General features: G+C 40.6%; 2 protein-coding genes across 4 annotated transcripts; both read left to right on the forward strand.

The window, feature by feature from the left end:
- Positions 1-250: 250 nt before the first annotated feature.
- LOC103701960 (probable apyrase 7) lies at positions 251-10,118 on the forward strand. Of its 3 annotated transcripts, XM_017841527.3 has the most exons (4): positions 251-413; positions 4,214-6,272; positions 9,283-9,602; positions 9,703-10,118. In XM_017841527.3, exons 2-3 carry the CDS (start codon positions 4,418-4,420, stop codon positions 9,576-9,578), a joined length of 2,151 nt encoding a protein of 716 aa, XP_017697016.2. In that variant the 5' UTR covers positions 251-413; positions 4,214-4,417; the 3' UTR covers positions 9,579-9,602; positions 9,703-10,118. The 3 variants fall into 3 exon arrangements, with proteins under 3 accessions (XP_017697016.2, XP_038983000.1, XP_008782414.2); XM_039127072.1 differs by having other exon boundaries at positions 4,222-6,272; positions 9,283-10,118; XM_008784192.4 differs by having other exon boundaries at positions 252-413; positions 9,283-10,118.
- Positions 10,119-14,415: 4,297 nt separating this feature from the next.
- LOC103701959 (5-oxoprolinase) lies at positions 14,416-19,429 on the forward strand. Its single transcript, XM_008784191.3, has 2 exons — positions 14,416-14,691; positions 15,418-19,429. The coding sequence occupies exon 2, from the start codon at positions 15,455-15,457 to the stop codon at positions 19,223-19,225; it is 3,771 nt and encodes a 1,256-aa protein (XP_008782413.1). The 5' UTR covers positions 14,416-14,691; positions 15,418-15,454; the 3' UTR covers positions 19,226-19,429.
- Positions 19,430-25,982: the final 6,553 nt, after the last annotated feature.

Raw genomic sequence — 25,982 nt, forward strand, 5'->3', positions numbered from 1 at the left:
TGGGTTGGATGGTGACTTGAGTTGGTAAGGTCATTTAGTATCACTGTTATATAAAATTACTGTGGTGCAATTAATGTGGCGGCCTATATCTTTGACCTTGGGACAATAATTCCATACCAAACGCCCCATTGGTATACATTAGATCCGAAGAAGATACGGCAGAGAGTACAGACAAAAAAAGACCGCGCCGATGCGACCCAAAGACGGACCCCGTCCACAAACATAGGTTTTGGTCTCTTTAGGTTTCACATTCAGGTCGCAATAAACATACCGTCGATCTAATTCCTTCACTTTTTTCCGTCCTACTCCCGTCCTCCCCCGATCGATCGCCAACCCATCTCTTTCTCTCTACCAGCGGCGCGGACGGTCGCCGCCCGTGCATCCCCCGCCGCCGGATTCATCCAAAGCCACAGGTCAGTCGTCGTTCTTCATTTTCTCGGAGTTTTTTATCCATAAATTTTTTCGAGGATTCACAAAAACTATAATGTTCTTTTCGTTATCCCTTCAAGTTTCTGTTTGGGTCCAGGATTTGATCGAAGCTGCCTCTCGTTTTGTTTGGTTGGAGTTTCGATCGAGAGATTACTCCTCTTTAGATCTCTACCGGGATTTTTACGTTGAGATGTGTTCTGGGTAATGCAGGGCGGCGCTTGATCTTGTTAGTTTTGACTAATGGTGGGATAGTTCGAATTTGCAGTGTACTAATGGCATTTAGAAGAACTTTTTTGTTGTCAGGAGGATTGAGAGACGTAAAGGTGAGGTCTTTTAATAGGTTTCTTGGATTTAGGGGGAGAGTGATGGAACACAGTATTAGGTAGCCTTTTAGGTTTCAAATTGTGGATGTGAATTGGATTTTGGTTAGGAGGCATACCTGCTGATCTTTGCGAATGTGACCCATAGCTTGGGAAAAGGAATGTTCTAGGATTTGCAGTAGCAGTTCTGGGATACATTGGATCATTGATGGTATATGAAAAAAGAGATCAAAGATTACATGTTATCATTTTCGGTTTAGTTTTCTTAGGATGCATATGAGTGGGGAGTTTGGGAATGGCCTTGGATAGCATGAAACAGAAGGATGGTAGTGTAAGTTCGCAGCTGGGCTTCGGGACATATCTGTCAGGGATTCATGCTAAGGAGTGAGAAAATGGCTGACAGGACAGAGGAGGAAAATGTAGGGTGGTGTAGAGGACAAAGAATTATGATGAAACGGATAGAACAAGCAAGCATTGTTGAACGTTTCTTTTCTTTTCTTTTTTAAAAAAAAATTGCTTCAGCATTTGAATTTTGTTGGGAATAGAGTGCTTAATGTCCTCACCTTGGTGATGTGTGGTAGTGGCGGACAATACCATGGCAGAGATGATGCCTGAAGGTGTTGCACTTGTAATTGGAAAGCTGACTGGGCTTTGTAGTGAATGTTTCCTGAGGGATTTATCAAATCAACAGTTAGATCATTCAAAAGTGGGAGTGCAGACCTTTAAGATGTATGCCCCATGCCTTGTTGGTCAAGAAGAATAGGTAGGAGGAGGAGAATTTACAGCATTTGACTCATATAGTGCCAATCAATATTTTATATCCTGATGGGAAAGGGCGCATCCCGGCCATCCCGTCCCATTATTGTGGAAAACATGACCGGGATCGGAATGGGGGTGGGACTCTAAAACCCATCCATGTGGAAAAAGAAGAAGAAAGAAGGAAAAAAAGGAAAGAAACAAGAAGAAATAGAAAAGAAATGAATGAAAGGAGAAGAAAACAGAAAATAAATGAAGGAAAGGAAAGAAGGGGGAAGAGAATGAAAGAAAGGAAGGAAAGAAGGAATAAAGGAAAAAAATAAGCAGAAAAGAAAAGAAAGAAAGGAAGGAAGGGAGAAGAAAAGAAAGGAAGGAAGGAAGGGAGAAGAAAAGAAAGGAAGTAAGGAAGAGGAAAAAGGAAAAAGGAAGAAAAGAAAGAAACAGAGGAAAGAAGATGGGGAGAGAGATAGAGGGTACTCCTTGGAATGCTCGACCGGGATTGATGCCAGAAAGCGGCGGGATGGCAGGGAGTCCCTTTCCTTGGAGAAATCGGGACGCCTCCATCCCATGGGATTTAAAACCTTGATGCCAATTGTTGTCAATTAATCTATGACTCCATGTCATAGCATCATATATATGATGTTGAACAGGATGTACCATGTCACATGGGTGGTGGGTGATTTTTGGACCAAATGGACATTCATGCTGCAATATAGATGCTTCTCAATGTGATCAACAGAGATAGTGAAATAGCAAAGTATTGGATTGGCTATAACTTGACATTCATATACTCAAGCATGGCAACAAAATCTACATAATTGTGCAATTCCACATATGTATGCTGATGAGAGGGGCTTCACTATGTTGGAGGGAGATCGTGGTGGTAGAAACACTTAAGAGGGTTGTCAAACAAAGAAGTAAAAGGAAAAAGCAATTAGAAAGATAAAATAAATGAATAGGTATAATCTACATAATTATGTGATACTGTGTACATGTGTTATACATAAGCGTGCTAATGGGAGGGGCTTCATTATGTTGGAGGGATTTATTGGTGGCAGAAACCCTTAAGAGGGTTTTCAACAGATAAGTAAATGAAAGAAGCAATTAGAGAGGTAAGATAAATGAATGGGGCTTAACTACATAATTACATGATACTTCATACATGTGCTGATGAAGAGGGGCTTCATTATGTTGGAGGGAGGTAGTGGTGGCATAAACTCTTAAGAGGGTTTTCAACAAAGCAGTAAACAGAAGAAATAGTTAGAGAATAAATAGATGAAGGGGCTGAACAACTTATAGCTTGCCGCCTTTTCTAAGACAAAGGTTGGAGACTTGGAGTTGACACTATTTGATCATGGTAGTGGATTACAGGTTCTGGGCCCATAAATACTACAGACCTGTGTTCAAGATATGTATACTGGATAGACTAGGAGTAGCGTGCTAAATCTGGAATAGGAAACGGCATATATTTCAGGTTCCAGACTCAATAAGGTTTATGGGATCTAGGATTAGGGTTTTGGATGAAGAGGATGTGCTTAATAGAGTTCTCCACTAATTAGCCAATCTTTAGAAATACCATTTTTTCCAGCTGCCAATCCAGCATTAGCTCTCCACTAGCTAGCTTGGCAAGGGAAGTGTCGAATCAGGCAATTCAACCACCCAAGAAGAAATAAAAGTTGTTTTTTCTTTTTCAGGAGACAATATTTAGGCCTCAAATTATGATGACTGCATACACTTAGGTTGTTGATGTGCTGATGTCAGCAGGTTAGGGTGATAAGGTAGATGAAGGTGAGAGAGAGCAGTTACAAACTATTTGTTGATAGCCTAGCCACGAGAACTTGTAAATTTGTTCCAGTGGCCTTTTGTTGATTTTTGAATTTAAAATTGGAGTTTCTGTATGCTATGTTTACAAATTTGCACTATATTTGCAGAACTTTTATGATTAGCCTTTGAACCCAAGGATAATGGAAGCTCATTTTGATAAGCTGCTGTGTGTTGAAAATAACACATCTATTGAGTTTATGGAATAGTCAGCTGCCACCTGAGACGACTCCTTGGTGTCTCATCCATATTCTCATAAGAGAGCATTACCTCAACTCATTTCTAATAACCTGTTCCATGATGGAAATGACACCTTTATTGAGTTTATGGAGTAGCCAGCTGCCACCTGATGCTCCTCCTCGGTGTCTCATCCATATTCTGATAAGACAGCACTACTTTTATGGCATCCAAGTGTTATTTGAACAGTTAGCTTTCAAATTATTGCTTGAGTACTCAGAGTATAAAAATTAGGCTTTCTTGTGAAATTTATGTTACTTGATTTATGCATTATGTTGTTCTATGCTTGTAATCCAATGTTTGACCAAAATATTATATCTGATGGTTGGTTCACTATTCTTGTTTACTTCTTTAAGCGGTAGTTGCAGGTGCATTCTTAGAAAAATGTTATAACTGTTTAGATTGCATTATTGTGTATTAACCAATAGCTTTTCTAGTCAAGCACTATTAAACTGCTATAGAAAGTAGCGGCAATCTTTTGATTGTTTGATAGAGCATTTATTTACTGTTCTGAATGATATCTGGAATTTGAATTTTATTCTTGCTGTTTGTCATTTTTTTAGTCACTGCTGTTAGTATTTTTTGGATTATGATAAAGGAAATGTTGATAATTTATCTTCTCCAAGTGTCCTGATTCATTGTCTTTTCAGACATACAGATACGAGGTTCTGGAATTGCTTTACAAAATTTATCTAGTGAAGAAAATCAGCTTCAGTCAGGTGCAATCTAACAAGACTGCAGCAATTCTTTTGTCTCTGCTCTATTACTGTATTTCTTGGTTTCTCCATGTAATTTCTTGTCCCAGCATGCCAAAATCATAGCTTGGCTTCAGTCAACCACAAGAGAAAACCAGCATGCAGCTTTCAACATCTCTCCATGAACTGCCAATATTCTCGAAATTAAATCTGGTGGAGGGTGACTTTGACCTTGAAACTGTTAGAAGTAATGACCATGCAAAACCTCTACATGCTCTAGAAAGAGAGAGTACTACTGGATATAGCTTTTCAAAGGAGAAGTCCTCTCTAGCAACCCCAACTAAAGGAAGGAAATGGATACGGGCAGCTGTAGGTGTTATTGTCATTCTCTTGTTATTTTTATTCATTTACATATGTTCAAGATATCTTAGTACTTATTTGTCACATGAAGCATCAGAGTATTATGTCATACTTGATTGCGGAAGTACTAGTACTCGAGTTTATGTCTATGACTGGTCTATTAATCGAAATAAAGGCCACTCAGATTTACCTATTGTCTTGAGATCATTACCTGAAGGTTCGCAAAGAAAATTTAGTGCACGGAGTGGCCATGCTTATCAGCGTATGGAAACGGAACCTGGTTTTCATAAACTTGTCCACAATGAAACTGGGTTGAAGGCTGCAATAATGCCACTTCTTCAGTGGGCTGAGAGACAGATACCCAAGCGTGCTCACAGAAATGCCTCTCTCTTTCTTTATGCTACAGCTGGGGTTCGTAGGCTACGGAGTTCTGATTCAGAGTGGCTTCTGGACAAGGCATGGAATATTTTGAAAAGTTCATCATTTTTCTGTAAAAGAGATTGGGTCAAGATCATAACTGGCATGGAGGAAGCTTATTATGGATGGATTGCTCTTAATCATCATATGGGTATGCTAGGTTCCTCACCAAGTAAAAAGACATTTGGTGCACTTGATATGGGTGGTTCATCATTGCAAGTTACTTTTGAGACCGAGAAGCCAATGCATGATGAGACTAGCATAAATTTGAGAATTGGAACTGTGAGTCATTATTTAAGTGCGTATTCTCTGTCTGGCTATGGACTAAATGATGCATTCGACAAATCTGTAAGCTATCTTCTCAAAAGTTTCTCAGGCACTGCTGTTGCTGGCTTAAGAAATGGAAAAGTTCAGCTTAGGCATCCGTGCTTGCACATGGGGTACAGAGAGGAGTATACCTGTCCTCATTGTGCTACACTTAATCAAGAAGAAAATCCTCTGATTGGAGGGAGAATCAGTTCTGGGCATGCTAGAATGGCTGGAATGGTTATTGAACTGCTTGGTGCTCCTAATTGGGAAGAATGCAGTGCACTTGCAAGAATAGCAGTTAATCTGTCTGAATGGTCTAGTACAAGTTCTGCAGTTGATTGTAGACTCAAGCCATGTGCTCTCAGTGATAATTTACCTCGTCCGCATGGACAATTCTATGCCATGTCTGGTTTCTTTGTGGTCTTTCGGTTTTTCAACTTGACTTCTGAGGCTACCCTTGATGATGTTCTAAACTTGGGTAAGGAATTCTGTGGAAAAAAATGGGAAGTTGCGAAGAGCAGTGTTGCTCCACAACCTTTCATAGAACAGTATTGCTTTCGGGCACCATACATTGCTTCACTATTAAGAGAGGGATTGCAGATCAAAGATAACCAAGTGGTCATTGGTTCTGGTAGTATTACTTGGACACTGGGAGTTGCATTAGCAGAGGCCGGACGAGCATTGTCGAGCAGAATTGATCTTCAGAGCTATAAAATATTCCATACAGATATAAATCCGACTTATCTTCTTCTCCTTCTTTTGGTGTCGATTATACTCTTACTTTGTGCACTATCATGTGTTAGCAAATGGACCCCAGGATTTCTCCAGAGATCATATCTCCCACTTTTTAGGCATAACAGTGCAACCAACTTGGCTCTCAATAAATCATCTCCTTTTCTTTTCCAACGATGGAGTCCCATAAATTCAGGTATGCTTTTCCAATAGCATTGTTACCAGCCCTTTTGTGATAAATTCTTGATTGTTCCAAATAAATTTGCTTCATGCATTGAGGCCTTTGGTTTTCTTTGCATGTCCAATTATAAATTCTACTTGTTTAACATTGTTTCAAAAAAAATAAAAAGGAAAGTATCAAGCTTGGGTTTTGTTATCCATCTTTTTTTAAAATGCTAACTAAGAGCCATGGCCAATCTTGATTTCACTATCTGAAGTTGAGCAGTGGTATTCATCAAGTAGGAGTTGGTTGATGGATGGAACAACATTATTAACTCTTTCATGTCTAAGGGCTTTCTTTTGCTTCATTAAGAAAAAAAGGGCATCCAGTGCATGAGGCTCTTGCCATTGCTGGGTCTAGGGAGGGTCATATGTGCCCAACCTTACCCCCTTGTATGGAGAGGCCATTTTCATGTTTTGAACCTGTGACAACCTGGTTACCATGGTCCAACCTTATTGTTGCACCAAGGCTCAGCCCTCGCCTCTGTTGCTTCGTTATATGAGGAAAATTATATTTTCTATCTTAGGACTGGGACAAAAGTTAGCAACCAGGATTCTTTGAATCATGTCCACCTTATGCTAAGGAGATCTGATTTATCCATCTGTGAATAAATCTTGTCTGCAATAGCTGGACTCTTTTCTGATGTCCCAACTGAATTGCCATGACAAATTCACCATTTTTTATTCATGAATATGAATTGGACATGTAAGGGCAGATTGAGGATTTTTACCCTCGAGGGAGCCCATATCAAATATTCAATTAATCAAAATTTATTGATATTTTTAAATTATTGTGCACATTGACATTTTCATGTGCACTTGATTTTTAAAAAAAGTGAAAGGAAAACCAATTCATTTGTGTTAAAATGCTTGTAACTAGAACCTTTTTGTTTATTTAGGAGAGAAAGGTAAGAAAATCCAACATGCTTCACTTTTTAACATAACAATAAAAATATTTAAATAGTGAGGACATAATTATAGAGACAAAGGGATACCGGTGCTGCTACAAAAACAAAATGTAGCGGACAAAGTGGTTTAGAGAGAAGTTCCGAAGATTGTTAAAACTAAATAATAAAATATGGATTGTATTTAAGGTGTTGTGTATATGCATACAAAGATAAGAGAGCAAATTAACATGCATACATCATAGTTCTTGGATCAAAAAGATGTTAAAAAATCAATAATAGATGGGAAAAAAATGAAGCAAAGAGAGAAGAAAGGAAGCAAGCCTCCTCATTGTTTCATGCTACAGGTTCCTTTTTCTTTTTTACATCCTTTCCATTCTCATGGTACTACCTTCTTTAACCCGGGTTTCTCTCTCTCTCTCTCTCTCTCTCTCTCTCATGAATTGTTCACACTTCCCAAAACCAGATGGAAACTAATAGCTAATGATGTTTATTACCCAAGGTTTGCTTAGGGGAGTAAATTAGGAATGAAAAAGATATCACACAAACATGGTTTCCTTATTTGGATGGATAAGGATTAAGGATTGTCAAGGAAGGTATTCTAATATTACACCGCGTGCACCCCCCGCCCCCTAAAAAAAAAGAAAAGGAAGGTATGCTAATTACACAATCATGGTATTAATGAAATTGTAGAATTCTATTTCCATATAAATTCTAATTATACTAAATTCAAGATTTACTGATCTAAACTAGTATGTATAAGTTGAATGCAAGCAGGAGGGGAGAGGGGGCATATATGTATAGGCTTAGGATTTTGGGGGGCACTCTTATAGGAGCTATATAAGAGGTTTTTCGGATCCTGGGGGGCACTCTTATAAAAGCTATATAAGAGGTTTTTCGGATCTTGGGGGGCCTTGGGACCCTCTATCACCCCCTTGATCCACCCATGGAATCATGCATGTCTAGTCTTTATATCTCCTAGCAAAGTCTTTCCTTGCCCAAGGTGACCCTAACTAAAAATTAAGCTCTGATTCTTGATGGTTGACATTGAGTTGATGACATGTCATGACAGTTCACTCAATCCTCGTGTGGATCTTCTTGACCTACATTTGTCATAAAGAAGCCCTCATTTTAATGGGGAAAAGCTTTTGTGGATCTTGTTGACTTCCATTTATTCTAAAGAAGTCCACATTTAATGGGGAAAAGCTTGGAGAGAGAGGATGAACATTGGTACATGGAATGAATATCAGAATATGACTGTACACTGACATACAATATGGCAATGCACATGGACATACAGCATGGCAAATATTAGGAGCACAGGACATGGGACAGCTAAATATTAAGTGTATGTTGTTCACCACCTTAATTATTTATGTTAATTGCATACATTTCAGTTACATGGACTCTTCATGAAATGGTTTAAAGAGTCTAAACTCTGCTTCCAATATACTCAACTAATATACGGATCAACACATACTCTTCCAGTAGGTTAGAACTCTGATTATGAGGCAGAATTTATCAATGAAGTACATTGCATCTGTAGCTTGCCTTAGTTTGTCAAGAAAACATAATCATGATAGATTACATAAAGGCATGGATTAGTGTAAATTTGGACTACAGACAACTTATAATTGGGCTATAAATAGCAGCATATATGTAACGGTGCGAGTATGAGCACTAGCTGATTGTCAGGTGCCCAGTGACCCATGCAGGCCCTTTGGTCAATAAGCCTGGGACCCTTGTATTCTGTAGGCACACATAGGCAGTGGGGTTGCCAGGGTGCCAAGATGGGGACCAGCTAGGCACCCATTTCTGCCCGTAACAATTGCCTCGAAGTATCAGAATTTTATCTCGCTTGTTAGTTTTGTGGATGCAAAGATACTGGATGAGTCTGTGAATCTTTTGTTGCTATTTTCTTTCCTTTTCCAAACATTTTTTCTTTGTATTCTCGAGTGCTCTACCCGTTAACATGTCGTTTTTATTTTCATTCTGCAATAAGCATGAGTTATGTAGTATGTACTTGCAATTGCTATGACCCATACAAGGCTTGATGAAAATTATTTGAATTTCTCCTTTCAGGTGATGGAAGAGTAAAGACACCGCTTAGTCCTACTGTTTCTGGCTCTGAGCAGCACCCTTTCGGCATGGGATATGGATTCAGTGGTAGCACCATTCAGCTTACGGAATCGTCTTTGCACCCATTAGGTGTTTCTCATAGTTATTCCACTGGTAGCTTAGGTCAGATACAGTCTGGCGATGGAATGGGATCCTTCTGGCCACCTCACAGGGGTCAGACAACTCTTTCAAGCCGAAGATCACAATCTAGAGAAGACCTCAGTGCTTCATTGGCAGAAGCCCATATAACAAAGGTTTAGCATATCTGTGCTGTTGACAAGCTGGTACAGACCCTTAATTTTTAACAAGCCATGTTTATAATAGCATAGAACTATTAGATGTCTTACTCTTAACCAACAAAAATCATTTTGTCCGCTGTACCAGAAAAAAATCATTTTGTACCGTAAGGCATCATAAGATAGGCGGAAGGATATGCTGAAAGAGTTACATGATGTTGGTTACTGCCATTATCTTTCGATAGTACATTGAGAATACCATGAGAAGTGGAGCTTTTGATTCATTTTCAAACACTCAAAATCCTCATAGGTTGTAAATATTTTCAAGCGATTCCATTGAAGCAGGTGTGATATTGTAACAAACCAGAATCTGCAAGACAATGCGCCACCCTGCATCACTGCAGCATATTCTTCGATAAGTCTCCTGCCTCAGGTGCTTGTGTTCCCCTTCAATTTTGTTTCCTGATGTGATGCAGATTCAGCAGGATGCCTTGTCCTTTTTTCAATTTTTACATCACAGTAAATTGCTTCTTTCCCATAATTGCTAATAGATTTTTTTTAATATTTCTAATTGTAATTATTTTTCATCCATTCATCAGTCTTATACTAACATTGGTGAATGCCACCGCACATAACTGCCTTTTTATGTCGCTGGGCGACAAGCATGAAGAGGGATGCCTTCCATTGGTTATGTTTTTGGGGTCATATGTCAGTTATGTTCACTTATGTTCATGATTCCTCTATGATGGGTTTATGTACATTATTTTTCCTATTGGATATTGTAAGGATTCTTGGTGTTAGACCACAAAATTTTGTGTTCTGCCACGTAAAAACCTTCCATTATTCTTTTTTGTTGACAGTAAATTGCACAGCAACCTATTTTGTTTGCTATAATAAATGCTGCTATAGAATTTCCAAGAACAGCATCACAACAGAGTGACAGTTCCCACCGGAAACAAATGCCGAACCGATGGATCTTTTGCTTCTAACTCAGACAAGGAGTCATTTCTACTAATTATCTAAAGTCCATTATCTGTTTATTTCATCACTTTTTTATCTTATCATACGGAATATAGCAATAGCAAAGTTCAAATTGGCCTGAACTGAATCCTACGTAACCCATCACTCCAAGGCCTTCTCCACCGCTTCGTCTCCCTTCTGCATGCGAGTGAAAAACACCCATATATTATCGTCAGCTCGCATCTATTGCATTAAAGCTCGAGTTAAATAATAAAAATAATTCTCGAGGAAAGAAAAATTCATTAGGTGTCTAATCTAATGCTTTCCTTTGTAAGAACAGGGGCGGCCCAAGCCTTAGGCGACCTAGGCGGTCGCCCAAGGCCCCGGCTCGGGAGAAGGCCCCTCGACGGCATCCTACGCTCTACGCCTCTACCCTCCCAGCTCACGAAATATAGGTTCTACTAGCTAGCTAGCCGCAGCCCGCAGGATGGCAGGAGCCAACGGCTACCTCGACAAGACGCGGGTCGCCTCATCCTGCAGCTCTACTTCCTCCACATCCGCATCCTCTGGCTACTTCTGCAGCTCTGCTTCCTCCTCCTCTGCTCCTCATTCCTATTTCCTCAAACCTCTTCTACTCTGTAACTCTGTTCGACTGTTCCGTGAAGGTGTGACCGTGTGACTGCCTGCCGGCTGCCGCCTGGGTCGTCTACTCGTCTCCTCCTCGCCTCCCCCCGCGTGGCCGCGCCTCCGCCAGTCCGCCTCCCCGCCTCCTCGGGCCCCGGCATCCCGCGAGGCCGCGACCGTCCCCGCCTCCCCGGCATCCAGCCATCCAGGCTCCTCGGCTCCTCGGCTCCTTGCCTCCCTCCCGCCTCTCGGGCCCCCGGCTCTCGTGAGGCCGTGACCCCGTCGCCCGTCGGCCCGTCCGGCTCAATCCAGCGAGCCGGCGAGGTCGTCTCCTCCGCCTGAGCGCCTCCCAGTCCCCGGACCCCGCCTGTGACACCGTCAGCCGTCAGGCCGTCAGTCCGTGAGCCGTGACCTCCTCCGCTCCTCGCCCGCCCCCGACCCCGGCTCCCGTGAGGCGTGAGGCCGTGAGCCCGTGATCCCGTGACGGCACGGCAGACGGCGTGACCTCCTCGCCTCCCTCACCGGCCCCGGCTCCCGTTGTCCCGTGAAGCAGTAGAGGCCCGGCCGTCCCCTCACCCTCAGCCCTCCCTCCCGTCCGTATCACTGAGAGACTGTCAGTCTGTGACACTGACAGTGACTCAGTGAGTCAGTGGGTTACTGCCTTACTGGGTAGTGGGCCTAGTCACTGTAGCACAAGTGCACAACATATGGTGTGATCCTTCTAACCCCCTTTTGTTGTTTGATTATATTTTCAACATCCAGTGTTTAATTTTTCTAATTTTATTGCAATTTCTATAATTTTGTTACAATTTTTCTCTTCTATTTTTTCTCTTTTATATTTTAATTTGTTTGTAGTAATTATCTTAATTGTTTTGTTTACTAATATAATTTTTATATTCAAATGTCTAATAGAAAATATGAATGTGGATATGAAAAACTTAAAAAAAAAAGAAAAATCGAAAAACTCATTCAATCTCAAAAAGGAGCAGCTATATTATCGATTGAAAATAATATTTTAATGAATCTTGAGTACAAAAGTTTGATTAGTAATTTTGCATCTCAAAAAGCTAGACGGATTATTTTTAAATAATTTTTTAAAGTATTTTATACTTATTAAAAATTTATTATTATTATTATTATTTTAAAAAAGGCCTCATTTAGTGAGTTCGCCCGAGGCCCCCAAATGCATTGGGCCGCCCCTGTGTAAGAATAGGAACATATGTTAGTAAACTTGACTGGCGCCCACAGGAGGAGGAGCCCACAGCATAATAATACAAGAGAAGTATGAAATGGAGTTAGAAACCATCAGAAACAAAGAGAAGAATAGCCAAGCTGGATCATCTACTAAGGGAAGCCATGCTCAGTTTAATTGAACAAGAAGATAAGAACTCAGAAACAGGAAGAGACCATATTATGGAGGAGCTTCAGTGAGCTCAAAAAAAAGGTCGTGTTCAGGTTGCATCTTTCACACGAAAAAATATTTGATCTTCTTTCACAATGTCACTCGTTGGATCGCACTTTTTTTTTTTTTGCTATACCGGATAATTTATACAATACGTGTATGAATACACCTAATAAAATCGGAAAACAAAATATCACGGAGCTCCCGGGGCAGCTCCCCATTCCCTGCCCATAGGGTACTACTGGCATGGTTAGCCACATACGTAGCCACCCAATCCGCATCTCCGTTGACTTCTCTAAATGCATACTTTGCCTGGACCACCTCTCTGTTCCTCATCATCATCCAGATATCGTAAATCAAAGGATGGTCCGCAGCACCAACCCTCTGACCCCCTGGATCCAGCTGATGACCGTAGCCGAGTCACCCTTCAAAATGACTGAACTAGCTGAGAGCACACGCTGAGCGTGTTGAAGACTCGCCCAGGCAGCTCTCAGCTCCGCTACAGGAACTGTCCAGTCAAATAACTGACAGCCTCCCACCGCCACGATCCTGAAGTTCGGATCTCTAATGACGAATCCCACTCCACCTTTTGTGCCACCATCCAACATCGACCCATCAAAATTGACCTTAAGGAAGCTTGGGGGTGGGGGCTCCTCGGTGAAAAACACCGTACGAGAAGCTGCCGAGGCAGAATGGGAACTTCAGATATCCCGAGCTATCAAAAGTCCTTCTAAGGAGGAAACATGATTAATCTCTGTCATCTGCGCCCGGGCTCTCTCCACCATGAGCTTTGGCGACATGCTCTGCTCGCCGAAGGTTCGAACATTCCTTGCCAGCCATATCTGGTATGCTGTGCAGGTCGCTCTAACTGCCTCTTAGCATGTCAATGCGTTGCCCGACTACCAACGGATGGTCCGTAAGAATTGGTCCCCCTGAGACCAATCCTCCCATATTAGCCCCGCCGCACGCCACGCCGCCCTCGCCCATGTGCACTGAAACAGTGCATGATCCCCGAACATGCCGAATATGTCTATTTATCCACTTGCTTGTGTAGATCCCGAAGCAACCCTCGTGCGATCCAATGGTGGCTTCATGTGAGGCGCTGAAATTCAAGCCTTGGAAGCTAATCACACGTGGATCCGCACTGAAATTCAAGCTTTGGAACTTAATCACCCTTCAATTCCTTCCTTCCGGCAAAAAGCCTATTTGTTGCAGGTGGGCCTTCAAAACTCAGAGACACATCCCTGCCATAAGGGAATCGTAGGGCTAAACTGATGCATTTATTGAAGAACAAGGACATGGGCTAGTGAACATTGTCTCTCAATTTGAGCTTCCTCAATAGCCTCCAAGATGTTCTTAATTTTATATTTATGTATTTTTTTCATGGTGCGGCTCTTCTTGTATTTGCTGAATTTAGATTTATGGCCAAGCCCAATGACAGAAGCTCAACTATGACACAACTTTGTGCGTTTGGGTCCTGAACAGATAATTGACTGGATCAGGAAAGCAGATAGATATGAAGATGGCCATTGATACGGAACATCTGTACATTAGTGAGAAAGTTAATCTCCTTTTCGGATAGCTCATATGCATCGAAAAGCGAATAGTGCAGTCGGTTGGATCGCCTTGTATGTCGTCCGGCACTTCGAAAAGAATTTTTCGACAAACTTAGCTAGTATTCTATATGTTTTGTACTGTTTATTTTTATTAGATTTAGCGGTCTGTACTTATGTTAGAGATATATGAATAGAAAGCCATTTTGACTATTAAAAAAAAAAAAAAAAACTGGTGAGGGTCAGCGGCCATGAATTTATGCGTCATTTGCCAGGGTGAGCCGCAAATGATCAGGCTACGTTGTCCAACTTGAAGAAAATCTCAGACTCGTACATGTCCCGGTCCACATTACCCGCCTATTTCTGACCTTTTGAGTCCGGTTCAAGTTGTTTAACGCAAGAACGTGTTGCTTGCGCCCGTCTAGGTTCATCTTTATGTCGCTTCTTTCTTTCGTTTTTCTTTTTTGTTGTCTTCTTCCAAGATCGCTTCCCAGAATGGTTGGAATAAAAGGCTGTGCAAGAGCCCCAAACGAAGACAAACAGCGCTTTTCCATTCCACCGATCGATCTGGATATTGATTCCTCCATCGAGAGATTTGGTAAGCTACTTAGACTGATGAATGTTTTTTTTTTTATATATATAATTTTGATAGGTCTTGCGGGTGATTTATATCTTCTACGTCTGCTTGATCGATTAGATTTTATCACACGAGATGGAATGATTTTTGGTCTTCAAAAGGCGTTCTTTTGGAATTTAAAAAAAGGCTTTTTTTTTTTCTGATTTTTGCGCCGGTGGTGGGGTAGTTTGAACCCTGGAATTTGGTACGACTTTGAGCTGGTTTCTCACCCACAACTTTTCGGGATCTATCAAAAGGTTGGATTTTTTTTGCTTGTTCTACTGCCTTTTCAGCTCTTGTTTAAGGTAAACGTTTTTTAAAACGTGATGTGTTTTCTGTCAGTGCATTTTAGGGCTTCAAAACGCTGTTGCTTGTTTTGTTGAAGCCCTTAAGTTTTTAATCCGCTAGGGTACTTTGATTTGATGTGTTTATGCCTGTCCTAGTCTTGTTGATGGAAAATTGAAACAATAGAATCCAAGTCTGGAGTCTTAAAGGCTGGTTCGTTTCAGCAGATATTACTTGGTTTGAGGGGAAAAATCCAGTCCTTTTCATGTTTAGCTATGAACCCTTGGCTCGTTACCTGTATAAAAAGACATCTCTTATATTTGCACACAAATTGCGTGTTTGAGAATTGAATTAGTACAAACATAAAGATTGAGAATTTCTGAGCATCATCATAAGACTTTAATTCTGAGATATGTATGGCAGCATGATCCTGTAGTTTCTAAGAAAGCAGAACAAAAAAATGGGGAGCATCAAGGAAGAGAAATTCAGGTTTTGCATTGATAGGGGAGGAACATTCACAGACATCTATGCAGAAGTCCCAGGCCAGTCAGACTGCTGCGTGATGAAGCTTTTATCAGTGGACCCATCAAACTATGATGATGCTCCCATTGAAGGGATTCGAAGGATCCTAGAAGAGTATACCGGTCAGAAAATCCCACGGTCTTCCAAGATTCCCACAGACAAAATTGAGTGGATTCGAATGGGCACCACTGTTGCTACAAATGCTCTTCTGGAGCGAAAAGGTGAGAGGATTGCTCTTTGTGTGACTGGGGGCTTCGGAGACTTGCTTCAGATTGGAAACCAAGCTCGGCCGAACATCTTCGACCTCATGGCCTCAAAGCCCTCGAACCTCTATGAGGAAGTCATAGAGGTGGATGAGAGAATTGAACTTGTGTTGGATAAAGAGGACTCTTCTTCTTCTATAGAAGGAATATCTGGGGAGCTTATCAGGGTGGCAAAGCCTCTGGATGTAGAAGCACTAAAACCTTCACTAAAAGGTCTCCTTGATAAAGGGATAAGCTGTTTGGCTGTTGTGCTGTTGCATTCGTACACTTACCCTCATCATGAAATCTTGGTTGAGCAGTTAGCTTTGAGTATGGGTTTCAGGCATGTCTCTCTGTCATCAGCTTTGACTCCCATGGTTCGTGCTGTGCCCCGAGGTCTGACAGCTAGTGTTGATGCCTATCTGACTCCAGTCATTAAGGAGTACTTGTCAGGCTTCATGTCAAGATTTGAAGGGGGTGCTGAGAAGATGAATGTATTGTTTATGCAATCAGATGGAGGCCTTGCACCAGAACAAAGCTTTTCTGGGCACAAAGCAGTTCTTTCAGGTCCTGCAGGAGGGGTTGTTGGCTACTCACAAACCCTCTTTGGGCTGGAAACATCTAAACCACTGATTGGGTTCGACATGGGTGGCACATCCACTGATGTAAGCCGCTATGATGGAAGCTATGAGCAAGTTCTCGAAACCCAGATTGCTGGGGCTATAATACAAGCACCTCAGCTTGACATAAACACTGTTGCTGCTGGTGGTGGTTCTAAGTTGAAATTTCAATTTGGATCCTTCCGGGTAGGACCTGAATCAGTTGGGGCACATCCTGGTCCTGTTTGTTACAGGAAAGGTGGGGAATTAGCTGTTACAGATGCTAATTTGATATTGGGGACTGTTATTCCTGACTACTTCCCATCCATCTTTGGCCCTAAAGAGGATCAGCCTTTGGACATAGAAGCCACAAGAAAAGCATTTGAGAAGTTATCTGTTGAAATAAATTCTTACAGGAAAAGCCAGGACCCTTCAGCAAAGGTTATGACGGTGGAGGAGATTGCTCTTGGATTTGTGAATGTGGCAAATGAAACAATGTGCCGACCTATACGTCAGCTAACTGAAATGAAGGGGCATGAAACAAGAAACCATGCACTGGCTTGCTTTGGGGGTGCAGGTCCCCAGCATGCATGTGCTATTGCCAGGTCACTAGGCATGTCTGAAGTCGTTATCCACCGGTTTTGTGGGATATTGAGTGCTTATGGAATGGGCTTGGCTGATGTTGTTGAAGAGGCACAGGAGCCATATTCTTCTGTTTATGGTCCAGATTCTGTGCTCGAGGCGTCTCGAAGAGAGGCTGCTCTGTTAACACTAGTAAAACAAAAGCTGAAAGAACAGGGTTTTAGAGATGAAAGCATCAAGACAGAGTCTTATTTAAACTTGAGATATGAGGGAACAGATACGGCCATCATGGTTAAAAAACCAAAGGAAGATGGGAATGATTATGCTTCTGAGTTTGTAAGGCTGTTTCAGCAGGAGTATGGATTCAAACTACAAAACAGGAAAATCCTTATCTGTGATGTGAGGGTTCGAGGTATTGGAGTCACCAACATCTTGAAGCCTCGAGAACTTGAACCAGCTTTGGCAAATCCTGTAGCAGAAGGTTCTTATAAGATATACTTTGGTAACGGGTGGCAAGACACACCATTATTCAAGCTTGAGAAGCTGGGTTATGGGCACGTCTTGCGAGGCCCTGCAATAATCATGAATGGGAACAGTACGGTGATTGTCGAACCTGACTGCAGAGCCATCATTACCAAGTATGGTAACATAAAGATTGAGGTTAGCTCAGCCCCAAGCACCGTAGAGATTGCAGACAGGGTTGCGGATGTGGTGCAGCTTTCTATATTCAACCATCGGTTCATGGGCATTGCTGAACAGATGGGTCGGACCCTTCAAAGAACTTCTATTTCAACAAACATAAAGGAGAGGCTGGATTTTTCTTGTGCTTTGTTTGGCCCAGATGGAGGACTTGTTGCAAATGCACCTCATGTCCCCGTGCACCTCGGGGCCATGTCAAGCACAGTGTGTTGGCAACTCAAATATTGGGGTGAAAACCTCTATGAAGGAGATGTTTTGGTAGCTAATCATCCTTGTGCAGGAGGAAGCCATCTGCCTGATATAACTGTGATTACTCCGGTCTTTGATAATGGCAAGCTGGTATTTTTTGTGGCAAGCAGAGGGCACCATGCAGAAATTGGTGGGATAACTCCAGGAAGCATGCCACCCTTCTCAAAAGCTATATGGGAGGAAGGTGTGGCCATTAAAGCATTCAAGCTTGTTGAAAGAGGTGTCTTTCAAGAAGATGGAATCATTCATCTTCTTCAGACACCTGGTTGGGATGAACATTCGTGTCATAAGGTCCCAGGGACCCGTAGGCTTCAGGATAATATGTCTGATCTTCGAGCCCAAGTGGCAGCAAACCAGAGGGGAATCACACTTATAAAAGAACTCATTGATCAATATGGTCTGAATACTGTTCAATCCTACATGACCCATGTTCAGAAAAATGCTGAACATGCTGTGAGGGAAATGCTCAAAGTAGTTGCTGGTAGAGTTGAACAAGAAAAAGGGTCTGCTGTTATCGAAGAAGAAGACTATATGGATGATGGATCTGTTATCCACCTTAAGCTCAGCATTGATGTCAAGAAGGGTGAAGCTACTTTTGACTTTGAAGGGACAAGCCCAGAAGTTTATAGTAATTGGAATGCCCCTGAAGCGGTAACAACTGCGGCTGTGATCTACTGCCTCCGCTGTCTGGTGGATGTCGATATACCGTTGAATCAAGGGTGCCTGGCTCCTGTGAAAATCCATATTCCCGAGGGTTCTTTCCTTTCTCCAAGTGATAAGGCTGCTGTGGTGGGTGGTAATGTGCTCACATCCCAGAGGGTAACTGATGTTATCTTAACTGCATTCCAGGCATGCGCCTGCTCCCAGGGATGCATGAATAACCTGACCTTTGGGGATGACACTTTTGGCTACTATGAAACTATTGGAGGTGGCAGTGGAGCAGGACCAAGCTGGGATGGAACGAGTGGAGTTCAGTGTCACATGACTAATACTAGGATGACTGATCCTGAGATTTTTGAGCAGCGGTACCCGGTTCTTCTGCACAGGTTTGCTATTCGAGACAACAGTGGGGGCGACGGCTATCATAGAGGGGGTGATGGCCTTGTCAGGGAAATAGAGTTCCGACGGCCTGTTACAGTGAGCATTCTCTCAGAGAGGCGAGTGCATGCTCCAAGAGGATTGAAGGGAGGAAGGGATGGGGCTCGTGGGGCGAACTATCTGATCAGGAAAGACAAGCGAAAGGTGTATCTTGGAGGTAAGAACACTGTCGAGGTGGATGCAGGTGAGATTCTTCAGATTCTTACTCCTGGAGGTGGTGGGTTTGGCACTCCTCGTTGACATCTTCTTTCAGCCTCTTGTCATTCTCCTTTGCATATGTTTCATCCTTTGCAGGCAGCATAGCATCCTCTTATCAGGGAATTTATGGAAAATAAAATTAAAGTTTGTGAAGCATTCAGGAATTGATTTCCTTACTGAATAAAAGGCATCATTTTAAAAAAAAATCCATCAGTGAAATGAAAATATGACCTTTTTCCTGTGTAATCTGGAATGCTTTGCCATCCAGATTTTTCACGATGCCCTGGTTATCTTTATTGCTCTGTAGCAATCTGATTTCTTTGTTCGCAATCGCTGCTCCAACTGTTTTAAATCATGATACATGCGGGGTAAGGGCTGAGACGTGGAGTTCATACTATAAATATGGTTCACTGTATCAGTCCGAATCGAGCGGTATGAAACATACTATACTAGTTCAATATCAGTATATGGTACAGATGGTTTATCGATATTAATATGCCAAAAAAAAATTTGTACCGTACCAATACTTTGCTAGTGTAGTACCAGTACAGGATCTAGTACCGAGACGATGAATATTAACTATGAATCTACCATATATGATAGAAACACTAAGAATCAGAGACGTGAAACCATACTCTAGAAGTTCTAACATTTTGAATCAACTTATTGAGAAACATGCAAACCCTGCCTGTCCACCTTACTTCCTTTTTATTTTATCTCCTCTAAAACAAACACAGCAAGACTTTCCTCTTATCATTATTTTTTAATCGGCTCATGCGTAGAACTAGTCCCAGCAGGCCAACTGCAGGGAATGGTTCAAACATAGTGCCCCTTGATTAAATGAACTAATATGTGATTTTTATGCTCGAGAGGGATTCATGTGTTAACAATGGCGTGTTAGCTTTATTTCGATCTCAACACTCAGCTTTACGGGACTTGTATAAGCTTAATGCAAACTAGCATATGGTTTTCATATTCTACAGAGATTGATGTGTTAAGCATTGTTTAACTTTGCAAATAATCCTCGCACTCGGCGTGGTGGGACTAATCCAAACTTAACACAAATTTCTCATGTAAAACCTTTATAGTAAGTAAATTAATACGTGTCCTGGGAGCGGAGCTGAGGGCGGCCCGGTCCGACTTAAATTATGTCTGTCACTTTTTATCTTCATACGCTATAGTGCTAGAGGGTGACTCGTTGACAGTCATCAGTTAGATTCAACAGAGTGCGGGTGGTGTGCGCGATAGCCACCCGCTGCTTAGAGACATTCAGACTATGTTGTGTTGGGGGATGGCCGTTAAGGTAAAGCATGCGTACCGTGAGACCAACGGGGCAGCAGATTGGGTAGTCTCTTACGTGGTTAATCATTCTGGAGATCATTTGGCTAGGGGAGGAGGACTTGCCCGAAGCACTTTGAAAATTATTATCTTTTGACTTTTTTTAGTGTATTCGTACCCGCTATGTAGGATACATCTGTTTTAGAAGAAAAAAAACTAATACGTAATTTTTATATTCGGAAAGTATTTATGCGTAAAAATGCTGAGTCGAATAAAAAATGTTAGTACGACTCACCTCATAACGAATACGGCCTATAGGGACCGATTCAAACTTAATGCACAACTTATGTAAAATATATGGATTCTATAGGGAGTTATACGTGAATTGGAACCGTATCTTTGAATCAAAAAACGGGTCCCAGTCCGCCCCAATCCGTATAACTCAGTTTTACATTATCATAATCAATTTTACATATAAACACCGAGAAGGAAACACTAAACGCAACCATAGGTGAGTAAAACTCTGTGAAATATTTTTTATAGGGAGTTATATGTAAATGTGGCACTGTACGTTGGAACCAATGGCGCGTTGTCAAATCGCACAAACGTTTACATATAAACCCCTATTGAGTTTAATATTAAAATTTGTCGAAGACTCACGCTGTTACGATTTCCAGTCCAGGACGTCCGCAGCGCATTTAAGAGATCGCCTTTCCCTCCCACCCCTCCCCAAGTCTCTCTCTCTCTCTCTCTCTCTCTCTCTCTCTCTCTCTTTCTCTCTCTCTCTCTCTCGCTCGCCTTCGCGCGGGTTCAGAAGAAGAGGCCCTCTCCTCTGCGACTCTGTGAGCTTCTTTGATCTCCGTCTGCCCATTTCTTGAACATTAGCTTCGTTTCTTGCGCGCAGTTCTATCGGTTTTCATCTCTTCTCCACCCTTCTCTTCGATTTCTTCAATGCTTTTTTTGTTCTTGAACATCTGAGCTGTAGAGATCGAGAATGTTCTTTATTTCTTGGAGTTTTGTTTGCAAGAGTCTCTTGTGGTTTCTCGACAACTGATGTCATCTTGTTCCAAATCCAGCTCCTGTTTCGATCAAGAAAAGGGAAAAGAATGGGATTTTCGTACATGGACGGTGTTCTTGACGATTAATTATAAGAGTCATGTCAAACATTTTCTGATTCTGCGTCCACGGGTAGATAATGAGATCTATTTTCGATTATTTTTTCGGATTTTTGCACACTGTAATGGTCGATCAAGAAGCTGGAAGAGGAGTTCTCTGTTTCTTGTTCTGCAAAACTTTTTGCTCTACTTCTTTCTAAGAGGTGACCCATTTTGAAGATCTTTTATCCATTTTAGAGATCAATTTAAAAGGTTTCTTGGTTTTGTGTTAGCCATGTTATGCTAGATTTCTTTGCGATGAGGCACTCAACCTCAATTATTTCTCGGAGTTGTTGATGCTTGAAGAGCCAGGCTCAACTTATGTGATCCATCACATTGTTCTAAATCGATGTGGTAATCCAATTCTAGGGAACTTTTGGTTCTTGTTCCTTTCAAATATTTGCCTTTTTCCATTTTTATAGCAATTCAAATTACCCTAGCGTTAGCAGAAACTTATTAAATGGTGTTTTGATCTGTTGGAGGTGACGTGTTCCTGGTTTTCTTTGTGATTGACAATTTTGGTAGGGGAAGGTCAAGATGGTAGTACCTACTGATAATGCATCTGCCCAACCAGCAATTTACATCGGGAACGACTTTAGGTCACGTGTAAGGGATGAATTTCAAGATGATTTACGAAAACATGCTGAATTTATCGAAGTCATAGAGAACTATATGGAACAGAGGTCTGGATTGGATGTTGCCTTATCTTTGGTACTATTCCCAGGCTTGCTTAAATTTTTGTTTCCCTCAGATCATCCTGTCAGTTGCAGGATTTCCATTGACATGCTTATCTCAAGGGTGAGGGAGTTGTTCAGAGGACATCCTGAGCTGCTATTAGGATTCAATACTTTCTTGCCTGAAGGTTACAAAATGGAGCATCCTATTGATGATCTGAGTCAGTTTGAGGATGCTGTCCAATTTGTTGAGAAGGTGAAGGTAATAAATCTTCAAAAATAACTTTATGGTTAGCCAAATGCTTGAATTTTAATTATGTCTTATATGGTGAGATCTTGACAGTAATAAGGATATTAAAGACAAAAGTGTAGATGAGGCTGAAGTTCAAGCAATAACTCGAGGTAGCATGAAGGCAAAGGTCAAATGCTTAATTCATTCTCAATAACTTAACCTATAAATTCTAAGATAACAATACGATAGGAAAAGATCGAATAAATGAAATACGACTATAGATGGCTAAATTCTAATTAAGCAAGTTTACCCTCCTTCTCCATCATATAGAGAAGGAACAAGGGTGAGATAAATATGCTGCCACCCCCATACATAAGGTTAGCAATGCTGCATGAATTTGAAATTTGGACAACAAAGAAGTGTTAACATTCAGGTTGAGCATGGTGGACATACAAATGCTAAGGTGGCTGATCTCTAAAAGGATGGAACAAGAAGAATGTTATTGGATGATTTAATATCAAGGAAATGTTATAAAACCTATTATTTTTATAGGGGTCCTTCACAACAAAGATCTTTGAAGGTCTAATAGACAGAGGTCTTACATTTGTGTTCAAGAGGCAAATAAGAGGAGGAAGGATCAGGAACTCATGAATGATGAATTTGTTTAGGATCATTTGATTTTAATCCACCCATATATTTAATCTTAGCTTAACTTTCACTTAGATTTTTTGTGTAGCTCTCTATTGCTTTTTCATTTACTCTCTTCTCCTCTTTGCCATTCTCTCCAATCTATTCAAGTTCTCTTGAATATTCAGGGTTCAGATGGTGTCTTTATTAGGAGCTTTATAAGCAGAGATCTTTCTTTTTAAAGGTTTATGGTCAAAAGATCTTATTTCCTTACAATCTGATGACTTACATTAATGGAAGAATGGGGACGTGATGGGCTTTTGGAAACAGGGTGATGTTTTTCAATGAGTATCTGTTGGGGGTAATTTGTTTTAAAGCAGATATTTTTAGTTCTTTTTTAACATATCAATGTAAATTGTTTATGGTTTTTCTGTTAAAGAAGAAATCTGCTTGATGATTTTACTGGTTCATATATATCATATTTCTTGCCAGCTAAAGGTTTTTACCCATGAAATGAACTTTTAGATATGTGAAAGCAATTATGCTTGTCAACAAGGAAAGCTAGGACAAAACTAGTACATGGTTGAGTGCTGTTATGTATGTGAAAGCCATGGTGCTTCATTCTTAGCCATTTTTCCGACTCCTATTTTTGCACTTGCGGAGCCGTTTCCAAGCCAACAGCATCTATAAGCAATTCTTGCATCTCTTGGAATCATACCCTGTACAATGCATGCCATTGGATGAGCTCTATGAAAAGGTACACATGTCATACCTTTATGCCTTTTCCATTATGCTGTTGATTTTTTTCTTTCTTTCTTCTTTTTTTTTAAAGAAGCAATGCTGTTGACAGTTTCTGATGGATTTTTAACTGTTTACAGGTGGTCAGGCTTTTTAATGGACATCAAGATTTAGTCAATGGTTTTTCACATTTTATGCCTGATTTTATAAAGCAGCCTCAGCAGCAGCACTCTCTGTCTGGAAGATACCTATCTGCTGTGGGATTCTCTGTTGGGTCCTTAAACAAAACGTTCATTGATATGGTCCTTGTTTAGCATCTACTTATTTCCCTCTTCCCCTCACCTGTTTGATAACTTAAATGGACAGCCCCTTCTTCTGAATTCAACCTTCCCACCACACAATTGTTCTTGTGATGCCTAAGCTTCAGCTGCTGTCTTTTTTGGGAGTCTGTCTTCTTCTGAATTCGACCTCCCCACCACACAATTGTTCTTGCGATGCCTAAGCTTCAGCTGCTGTCTTTTTCGGGAGTCTGTTAGCAGATATTTTTCTGTTTTCTTCTTAAATATCTCAATTTGTTGCATTCCCATATGTTATTTTGATGGGTAAGTGATGGAATTTCAGAAGAAGGGTGATGTCTATTATGAGCATTTGAGAGATGTTTTTTTGGCTGTTTCAAAGGAGAAATATCACTTAATCCTTTACCTGATTTTTTTTGAAGTATTTTATAGTTATGGATGATGACTAATATTATTAAATTCAAGTATTTTTCAAGTATTTTTGGGAGTTGCGAGTGTTTTAGTGCTTGGTGAAGAGCCTCAGTACTTTGATTAGCAAATAGACATAACATATTTCGAAGATACTTTTGTTTCCTCACCTTTTCTTTTTAAATTTGATGTGCCAAATAATCTAGTAACCACTTAGATTACTTGTTATGCATTTGAAATAACTTATATAACTTTCTTAATTGGCCGTGTTTTAACAATTTTCTGGCTACAATGATGGTAGGTGAAAAGCCATAAGGTAGTGCCCACCGATGATTCTGATACAAGAACAAAAAGTGATGTAAAGTATTATTTGAAACATGTTAAAGATGCATTTGGATACAAGAAAGGAAAATATGATGAATTCATGGTCACCTTGGATGAATTCAGGCTAATGAGGTTTGATTCAGATTAATCTTCATACTATTCTTAGATATGTTAAAAATTTTGTTTACGGCCAAATAATATTTTTTCTAGTTTCTTGCAGTATTAACTTCAATATGGTTACTTCAAGGTTGAGGGAGTTGTTCAAAGGACATCCTGATCTACTGTTAGGCTTAAACTATTTTTTCCTTAAGCGTTTCTTGTTCTACCCTGATGATGACCAGAGGCCTGCACAGAAAAAGGCCATTGTTCTTGAGGATGCTGTACGTGTTATGTATACAGTAAGGGTAAGGCAAAAAAAAATGAAATAAAGCTCCATGTTTCACATTTGAATTTTGCAAGTATTTAATATTATCGGTCAACAGCAACCTATAAAAGAGAAAGAAGGTAGAAATCTATGATAATGACCCTGCAATAATTTATGATAGACATGAAGCATAATGCATATAATTTTTTTCCAACATTTGATAAGAAATAAATAGCAATCAGATGAGAAAACATTAAATGAAAAGAAAATAAAACAACAGAATGCTGGGGCAGAATATAAATCCCTTATTTTTCTTGTTTATTTTCCTTTCTCCAACCCTATCCATCCAGCTGTTTCTGAAGAAAGTTACAATTTCTATCTTCATCATCGGTTGCACATACATACGCACATTCATACATACATATATATATACACACATAATATATGCATAATACATACATACATACATACATATATATATGTGTGTGTGTGTTAAGTATATTGTGTGTGCATGTGTATTAAGTATATATACGTGTGTGCGCGTGTGTATCTATATCTATCTAGCTATCTATATGTATTATATATATATATATATATATATATATATATATATATATATATATATATATATATATATATATATATATATATATATATATATATATATATATATATAGAGGAGAGAGAGAGAGAGAGAGAGAGAG

The sequence above is a fragment of the Phoenix dactylifera genome, chromosome 6 (assembly GCF_009389715.1).
Source record: "Phoenix dactylifera cultivar Barhee BC4 chromosome 6, palm_55x_up_171113_PBpolish2nd_filt_p, whole genome shotgun sequence".
Taxonomy (NCBI): Eukaryota; Viridiplantae; Streptophyta; class Magnoliopsida; order Arecales; family Arecaceae; genus Phoenix; species Phoenix dactylifera.